Genomic DNA, 10,008 nt, shown 5'->3' on the forward strand with positions numbered 1-10,008 from the left:
AAAAAAGAAAAAAGAGAGAGACAGAAGGAGAAAAGGAAGACTGTTTTCCTAAATTAGTGATTAATATAGACAAGCACTTGAATGAGGCCTTAACCCTACTCATCCATACAATCACATAGGTCAAACAGCATAGCCACACACAATCAACCATAAAGAATAATCCATGGACAGGCAGTCATGTCGTCAATAAGTATAAGTCGTTATTTACCAAACAATAGAAAAAATAATATAGACAAATAATTCAGAGGCAACACCCAACATAAGGGCTCATCAGGAGAATACACTGGCCTATATAGGGTTTCGCCACTCTAAATTCTCTACCCAGCACAGTGTTGTGGCTACCACAGAATATCCATGGCATCCCCGCTTCAGGTATCACCCCCAAAATACATGCCCATGAAAGAAAAAAAAAACCGAAAACAACCAAGTAAAACCAAAACAAGCTTATCCTGTTAATATATCCCTCCCTTTAGCAACAATAGGTAAACCAAATATTATAAATTTTACCAAATCACAAATATTAACACATTGCAAAAAACCTGAATAAACTAAACAATTATAGAATTCATCTTTACCATGTGGCTAATTTTTAAGAAAATCCGCTCAATTAGAAACACAATTCAAAATAAATGGCGCTGCGACAACATTTCTCGAACCTCCGAAATTAGTTGAAAATTTCTTTAAGTATTTCTAGATAATTCTTTTGATATTTATTTAAAAGTTCGTTATAATGAAAACTAAATTTTTTAAATTGCCAAGTTAATTTATTTGCAGAAAAACCTCGCGATATCAATTTTTGGCTTAAGATTTTGTATCTATTTTTAAAATCAATATAATTACTACAAATCCTTGCATAACGAAGTAACTGTGAGAAAAACACTGAATATGTGATATTTGAGTGTATATTACTTTCAGGGAATGGGAAACTAATCACTTCAAAATCAAAATCATCCGTTTTATTATACATTTTAAAACTTAATTTATTATTATCACAAATATTAATATTTAAATCTAGAAATGATCTTCATGACCAGCGCCATGACTAGGCTCAAGAATAAGCTCTGATGGATATATATTTTTTGAAATATCAATGAAATCCTTACAATTTAAGACCAAAATATCATCTAAATATCTTTTATTATTTGAAAAAGCATGTTTTAAATTAATTGGATTATTCTTATCCATCATATATTTATATTCTAGTTGACTTAAAAACAAGTCAGCTATAAATGGGCTGGCATTCCCCCCCATGGGAATTCCCACAATTTGCTTGTACAAATCACCCCCAAATCTTATATAAGTATTGTATAAAACAAATTCTAATAACTCAAAAATCATATCCAAGCTGTAACATCTCAAGTTAACTGTAGTATTAAAGCAATTTGTCCATATAGCTTTTTTATTTTAAATGTCTATTTTTAAGAACCTTTTACTAGATAAGAGGAAAGATTTCTTGATAACAGTTTTTAAATTATCAAACACTACATTAAGTGATAAATTAGTATACATTGTCGCAAAATCGAAAGACTCAATTCTTTTAGCTGAAACCATTGTTAAAGAATCTATCACCTGAAGTGAATTATTAACACTCCAATATGGATTAAAATTCGAATTTTTTTAATACCAGAACAATAGGTTTTAAGTTTATTTACAATTTCCTTTAAAATTAAAGAGAGGTCAGTAGCAGCAATGCGGGTTGGACATTCAGCTGCTCCAGCAATAAACCGTGGTTTAGGGGGATTCTTATGAAATTTTACAGTCCAATATAGGAAAGGGAACTTTTTATCATTGTCATTTATTTTAATATTAAAATTTTTAAAAAGTATTTCTTCAGTCTTTTCAATTAAATTCTCATCCTCTATATTTAGCTTTTCGTAAACATTAGTTGTGCATAATTCCCTTTTTAAGATATCACAATACAGCTTCTGACAAATTATGGCAAAATTATTATTAGCTTTATCCACTGGCACAATTACAAATTCATTCTTTAGATTAGCAATTGCTTGTTTAATCTTCGCATTATAAAATAATGATTTAGTGTTACTATTTTTTAAGTTAGAATATATTTTATTTCTTATTCTACTAATAATTAAATTCTTCCAACTTTGAAAACTCTCTTTATTTTTATTCTCTTTCTTACACCACTTATCAATAAATAAATCAAAATCATTTTCCAAGCCATCAAGAACACTCGATGGTTTCAGATGATGAGAAAGACGGAAATTAGCCCCTTTATTCATTATAATTTAAAATCATCTTGCTTTATTATTGACAAGTCCCCTGTTATAACATGTTTGTAAGTAGGATTTACAAATGGGCCAAGTTGCTTACAATTACAAACCGGTTTCCAATTTATATCACTATCTAGTCTTTTTAGTATTAAGTTATAATTAAAAATAATTTGCCCAATAGTTTTTGAAAATTTATTAGTTAAAACTGGACTATCATTATAATTCAAATTACTAGGAAGGGCCTGTTTCACATGCCGCTGATTTAAAATTTCTGGTAAATTAATATCTTCAATCTGCTTACAAGTAAAATTAATAGGTAAATATAATCTGTTATCCTTATTACTAATCTTATCGAACTTTTTCTTTTTTGAAATAAATTTCGTTTTAGTTAGAATGCAAATTGTATCACATATTATTTTAAAATTATAATCAAGAGCTGTATTATTCTTAACAATCCAGAAAAGTTTGATTAAATTCCTCTTGGATAAATTATTTAGACATTTTATTACAGAAATCATACCCCTAGATTCAAGTAGCTGGCATAGATCTATAGAAAGCATATGTACATCTAATTCATTTTTTCTATTATTTTTCCTATGTCCTCTCGATCGTTTTTTACGTTTAGTAGGACAAGTAAAAGAAGGATGGTCCATAAAACCATCAATACATTTAACAACAACATGAGACATGTCACCATATTTTGCTACACGATCATTTAGCCCAAAAGGATAAGCTGTACCAAGAGTATGGATCCAGAAATCCTCCTGTTTACGTAGTCTATTATTCTTTTCTTCTTTATTTAAATTTTCTAATTCTAAATTTTCTAAAATTGTGACAGTTATATCTGATATGGAACATTTACCATTATTACAATGTTGAACTAGATAGTTATTAGTTTTTTTCATTATTAACTGTTGTCTTAGGTCCAGAAAATCTTTTATATATATTATTAGTTGTTTCCCCCACATATTGTAGGCAGCATTTATTACATTCTAATAGGTAAATTACATTGGTTGTTCTACAATTAACATTACCACGTAACTTACATGCAAAATTTTTATTATACAATGTACTCTTAACAGAAGTCCGTGGGACAAAATGATCTTGGCAAAGAAAACAGCGACTTTTACACTTACTAACTTTCAAAAAATCGTTCCGAGTTCCGAGGCTAGTATTTGTGTTTTGTTGCATAAAAAGTTATTGAAAATAAATCCAAAACAAACCAACATCCAAATCAAAGTCCAAAAAACATGCCAAGGTCAGTAGGTCAATAAATACATAAACAAAAACATGAAAGAACATGAAATTTGCATAAGTGCCATCTCACCAATAATTAACAATATCAGGTTAAAAACCTGGACCAGGGTAAAGGTCTGTCGGGGAGAAAACTAAAAAAATATCCTCCACCAGCACTGGATCCAACCTGGAATAATATCATGAAAAGAGAAATCACCAATGCAACAGCACAAACACATAAAAAAAAGAAAGAAAAAAGAGAGAGAGACAGAAGGAGAAAAGGAAGACTGTTTTCCTAAATTAGTGATTAATATAGACAAGCACTTGAATGAGGCCTTAACCCTACTCATCCATACAATCACATAGGTCAAACAGCATAGCCACACACAATCAACCATAAAGAATAATCCATGGACAGGCAGTCATGTCGTCAATAAGTATAAGTCGTCATTTACCAAACAATAGAAAAAATAATATAGACAAATAATTCAGAGGCAACACCCAACATAAGGGCTCATCAGGAGAATACACTGGCCTATATAGGGTTTCGCCACTCTAAATTCTCTACCCAGCACAGTCTTGTGGCTACCACAGAATATCCATGGCATCCCCGCGTCAGGTATCACCCCCAAAATACATGCCCATGAAAAAAAAACAGCAAATGTAAAACAACCAAGTAAAACCAAAACAAGCTTATCCTGTTAATATATCCCTCCCTTTAGCAACAATAGGTAAACTAAATATTATAAATTTTACCAAATCACAAATATTAACACATTGCAAAAAACCTGAATAAACTCAAAAATACTCAGTCAGACGCTGAGACAGACATACATACAGTCAGGCAAACAGGTACAGAGAGAGAGAGAGACATGCAAAAATTCACTCACACACACAGGCACAGAGAGAAAAAACACACATACAAACACTTAGTCAGATACACAAACACAAACAGGCAGACACAGAGATAAGCAAACACCCGATCGGACATACAGACATAGAGATCGAGAGAGACGAAAACACTACAAACATACAGAGTCAGACACACAAACACACAAAGACAGACACAAAGAGAATAAAACACCCCCTCATACACACAGGCACAGAGAGGGAGATAAACGAATACCCCCCTCAGGCACAAGGGCATAGAGATCAGACCATGACAATACAAAAATGATGCCTGGCTGGTTGTAGTCATAACATTTTTGGAGATCGAAACAAGTTTCATTAACAATCAAACGAATATGTTTATGCAGCAAGCATTTCAAATCACTGTGGTATGCAAATTCATGGAGTTCCGGTACCAATTTCCGGGCACCAAAAAAGGTGCCCGGAAACAATACATTGATCACCTTGAATGTATTTTTAAGAATTTAATATCATCAATGACTTATTGGCGAGTAACGTGTCGTTCTTTTACTATAAGAAATAATAGGTCTCACGTTCGATCTATATATTAGATGTAAAGTCCATAAAATCAATGGAAAACTGCTTAGAAACTAAAAATGTTGTCGGCTCAGTTGTTATCTCAAATTCCCATATGTGACTATTGTTGGTCTGTAATAGATATCGATATGTTTTACCAAACATTTATATCAAGTACTGAAAGCGATGTTATTTTGGCCTTTTCTGGTATCTACCGGTTAACCTCCAGCAGAAAAGAAACAACATCGAAGATTGTTTCGCAAATGACCGAGAAGAAGAACAATATTCAATTCAAAAGGAAACGGCCCTTGGATATAGGGCCGAAATGTTCATTCTATTTTGTTTTCCTCTGTCTTGAGAAATTCCCTGTTGTTCTTCTTGTTTTTGGTGTTTGTGATATTGCGATTATTGAATATAGTAGGTAAAAATATCGATATATTGTTTAATCGAAATATCGTTCAACACTAGGTGTGAGGGCTGTCACAGGCCTTATTGTTTTGTTTATTGTTTCAACGACAATATGAATGATTATTCAAGACCAGAAAACGCATCATTCTTGAAATTCTTGGAAATATACCAAGAAATTCTTGGTAACCGGGATGCATATTCTTGGAATGGTGCCAAAAAATGTGTTAGCAACTCCAATAGTACGCTGGGGTATATGCGTTGTAGGATCCACAGAGGGGATGTAAAGGTTTGGCAACTCCAGGAGCACATCCAATTGTGGGTGCGGCATTATCCATATAGGGGATACTACTAGTAGTAATTTTTATTCTAAGTCCCCAAAACCTGGATCTAAGAACTCTAACCGCAGAAAGGGGTATCCCACCACCAATTCAAGCTGAAAGAGCAAAAGCGTGTGAAATATTGTCAGAAGTTCTGTTTATATCAATTAAAAGTGTATAAAGCGGGGAGCCAGAGTACTTCCACTCGTTGAGTATTGCACCACGTTATGTTAAGTCAGTGTCTTCTTCGAAAATACCTCCACCATTCCTTTTTTGAAGCGTACTTGATTAGGGCCAACATCCAAGTGTTAGACCATCGTTATCGGTCTGTAAGAATCACATGATCGGAGATCTCTTTTACCGGATTTTGGGATAGGAGCTACTACCTCAACCTTGAAAGATGAAGGAATATTACTAGACTTGAGGGTAAGATAAAAAAAATTCAGAAGAAGAGGTAGAAAAGAAGTGGGAGCCAATTTGACATGATTTGAGTGGATCAGAGTTCAGTGTTTCAGAGTTTTTTTCACCAATAAATACAAAATGGAAATACAATACTCTTATTCCCCCTCGAAAGGCTGCATGGTTCCCATTCTGTTCTTTAAAAGATAGTGGTTTAAGTTTACGATATGCACTCAATAAAGAATCAAATGAAATAGAAAAATCGTGCAAAATGAAATTATTATTGAAACTTGATGAACGTACAAGAGTTGTTCAGGATCATCACAACAATTCGAAAGATTTTAGGTCCCCCCCTCCAACTCCCCCCCCCCCCCAATGTCACCGGATCTGATTGGGATTTAAAATAAGATCTCTGAGACACGATATCCTTCCAAACATCAAATTTCATTAAGATCCCATTACCCGTTCGTAAGTTAAAAATACTTCATTCTTACTATTTTTTTCCAAATTAATCGAATTTTTTTTCGAATTTCCGAATTAAGTTTGATGAACGTGCAAGAGTTGCTCAGGATCATCACAAGAATTCGAAAGGTAATCAAAATGGGATTTTAACTTCATAAGTGAAGGTCCATTATTTTTGTTGAACGTAGAGCTTTCCAAAGCTTCTTCATGTCAACCTCAGACGGGGCGTCCATTAGCGAAATATAAAAAAGATCAGTGCCGTAGTAATTGCTTCCCAGCGCTTTTAATGAAGGCAGATGTACCCCTAGGCAGCATAAAAAGTGTTATGATTTATTTGTTTGTTCTCAAATTGGCACGGTATAACATTATAAGTCAACTATTCTTTCCCAGTATCACAAATGAATATGCGCTTTGTTTGTTTTTTTGTCCTTTTTAAAACTGTCGTCTGACAATTTTTGGTGCTAATTATACATATTTTTTCTGACAAAACTTTTTTTGTTCGAAAAAGATGGGATTTATTGAAATAAAGCTTTTGTTTTGCTGCCGAGTCTTTTTGCAGGTGCTGATAACTATGATGAGGAACAGCGCAAACAAGCCAAATAAGTAAACTTTTGCATATACTTTTGGGTTGTAGTAACCCTATTAAGAGCTTTATTATTTCGTCGTTATTTCCATTAAGGGGGAGAGGCTCAGTTGCAACAGCATTGATTATTATATTTGGAATAAATACTGATGGATTTGTTTCTTTTTTTTCTATGTAATTCTGCCCTACAAAATGAATTTTCCTTTTCTCTTCATAAACGATTATTTCCTTCTTTTTTTTTGTCGCAAGGTGTGGAAAAGGAGCTAAAATTTTAGGAATTTTTTTTTGGGGGGGGGGGAGGGCAAGGTGACTTAAAATTGTCTATGTGTGGGAGTGGGGCAATTCAATTCTTTCCCAGTATCACAAATGAATATGCGCTTTGTTTGTTTTTTTTTTGTCCTTTTTAAAACTGTCGTCTGACAATTTTTGGTGCTAATTATACATATTTTTTCTGACAAAACTTTTTTTGTTCGAAAAAGATGGAATTTATTGAAATAAAGCTTTTGTTTTGCTGACGAGTCTTTTTGCAGGTGCTAATAACTATGAAGAGGCGGCCGCTTACATCCAAATGAAGTTTGAAAGTTTGAATAAACGACGAGACCAGAAAGAGATTTACACCCACTTCACTTGTGCCACAGATACGTCTAATATCCAATTTGTGTTTGACGCTGTTACTGATGTTATTATAAAAAATAATTTAAAAGAAATTGGCCTATTTTAAAGAAGACTGCGATTGACCTGATGATATTAAAAATTCCCCAGTTATATTTAAATTATTGACGATATTCTGGAATGGATAGACTTATTGTGTTGCCTCTTCTGTGAAGTGTAGTTTTTGGAATGCTCAAAGCTGCTTGATTCTGGGGGTTAGTTTAGTCGCTTTTTTATGGTTTTCTGGTTTGAGCCAGATTTTGTTTTTATTTTTTAAGGCGTTCGAATTAAAAATTTTTGACGCAATTTACTAATTAAGAAAAATGGTACCTAAAACCGTGATTATGCCTTTAAATAAAGATAATTGTGAATAAAACTAAAAAAGGCATACCATGGTAAAGTATATGTGTGGAAATTACTATTTCTATGTAAACAACATATATAAACTATATAAAGATGCAAACAATAATATAATATAAAATAAAGAAGATATACATACGAACTATATAGCTCTATAAACTATCAACCAGTAATGCCATCTAACTCTTGTTTGTTCTAAAGTAGATGCCCTCGGTGTGGTTCTTGCAAAAAACTGCTGCACTATGATAATTTATCCCTCTTCCAAAATGTCTATTTTTTTTTTTTAAAAACCCTGGTTTTAGAAAGCTCTTTGAAACAGGCCATTGTTTTAGAAAGCTCTTCGAACCTGTAGGAAGCTGCTTCCATAAACGCTTTATGTGTCTTAATAACTTTTAATATAGTTTTTGGGGAGCTGTTGTTCAGTTTAGATGAAACTGGACATAATACCTTCCAGTCATGTATGCAGAGGGATAGGGATGCTTTGCGCCGGGCCTTTCTGATGTTTCAAGGCTTTAAAGATCCCCCTAATTAATTTCAGATCTTTCGTATATTTTACTCTGTTCTACGTTTTTTTAACTTCCTCCTTGCATGAAAGGGGTACGAGCGTAGATGTAACAAAATAACTTTAGAAATAAATATTAAATTTGATAACAAACGTGTAAATAGATTATTTAATAGTAATTTAGGAGGAAAAAATTATTTTCTATTTTGAAAAGTATTTGGTCATTTGTTATAAAAAATGACAATTCACCTTAGAAGATCTTTTTATGTTTATATTTCATTCCTCTGGGAAAGCGAATCGAAGTATTTTTATAACACAACCTGTCCTAGCCTCATCTGACGAATAAGGATGTAAAGTATGATGATCGTCATGATTGCACAGATCCTTTTTTCTTTGTGTAATCTTAGCAAACCGTAATTAGTACTAAAATAAATTCATTGTTTTCAAAATTAAAGGAAGACTATATCAGCCTCTAGAATAAAATTGTGAGAGACAGGGCGAGAACTAGAAGAAATAATGTCGTTGACTTTTTCTCTTCTTCAGTTTTTGCAGAACCAATGAGGAGGAATAGCCTCTCCCCTAAATGTTGAGGCCTAAAAAGTTTCTTTTTTTCTGTCTAGGATGATTTTGTAAGAAAAATGCTTTCAGAATTTGAGAGATTCTGCTTCCTGGCGAAACTAGAATTCAGTTTTTTTTTTCGCTTTGGATGTATTTAGCAAAAAAAAAAATGTCATGGAGAAACTCATACCCTTTCGCTTGTGTGTTGGAATGAGTATCATCATAGACATCATTTGAAATATCAATGAAACCCTAATAGTCAGCGACAGGACTAGGCTTTAATAGCTTGTTTTATAAATTCATAAACTGAAAATAAAAATCGAACGCTTATTACCGCTTATTTTACTTTTGCCATACATAAATTTTGTAAGTTTGTTGTATATTCATTTTTTCTTCTTTTTCTCTTGAAATTGACATTCCTTTCTTAGCAACTGCCTATAGTTTCATAACATATATTTTTTAACATGTGCCAGAGAAAGACGGTAGTCTTAAGAGAGGGCCATAATTTATATAATTTTAAAGGAGTAAGGTACAATAATTTTCTAAAATAAAGTAAAGTATAGTTTCATAACAACTGTTTTTTGACATGTGCCAGAGAAAGACAGTAGTCTGAAAAGAAGGCCATAATTTATATACTTTTAAAGAGGTAAAGTAGAATAATTTTCTAAGCAAAGTAAAGTATAGTTTCATAACAACTTTTTTTTGACATGTGCCAGAGAAAGATGGTAGTCTTAAAAGAGGGCCATTTATATACTTTTAAAGGAGTAAGGTACAATCATTTTCTAAAATAAAGTAAAGTATAGTTTCATAACAACTGTTATTTGACCTGTGCCAGAAAAAGATGGTAGTCTTAAAAGAGGGCCATAATTTATATAC

General features: G+C 32.7%; 1 protein-coding gene across 4 annotated transcripts in view; it reads left to right on the forward strand.

The window, feature by feature from the left end:
* Positions 1-9,078, forward strand: part of LOC136032708 (guanine nucleotide-binding protein G(i) subunit alpha-like) — a 51,716-nt gene extending 42,638 nt beyond the window's left edge. For 2 of the 4 annotated variants that reach the window (XM_065713016.1, XM_065713015.1), the window contains exon 7: positions 7,592-9,078. In XM_065713016.1, the coding sequence (XP_065569088.1) occupies positions 7,592-7,782 (191 nt within the window). In that variant the 3' untranslated portion in view covers positions 7,783-9,078. The remainder of the gene's footprint in view (positions 1-7,591) is intronic. The other 2 variants (XM_065713014.1, XM_065713013.1) reach the window with 1 other exon arrangement.
* Positions 9,079-10,008: the final 930 nt, after the last annotated feature.

This window comes from Artemia franciscana, chromosome 11 (assembly GCF_032884065.1).
Source record: "Artemia franciscana chromosome 11, ASM3288406v1, whole genome shotgun sequence".
NCBI classification, from domain to species: Eukaryota; Metazoa; Arthropoda; class Branchiopoda; order Anostraca; family Artemiidae; genus Artemia; species Artemia franciscana.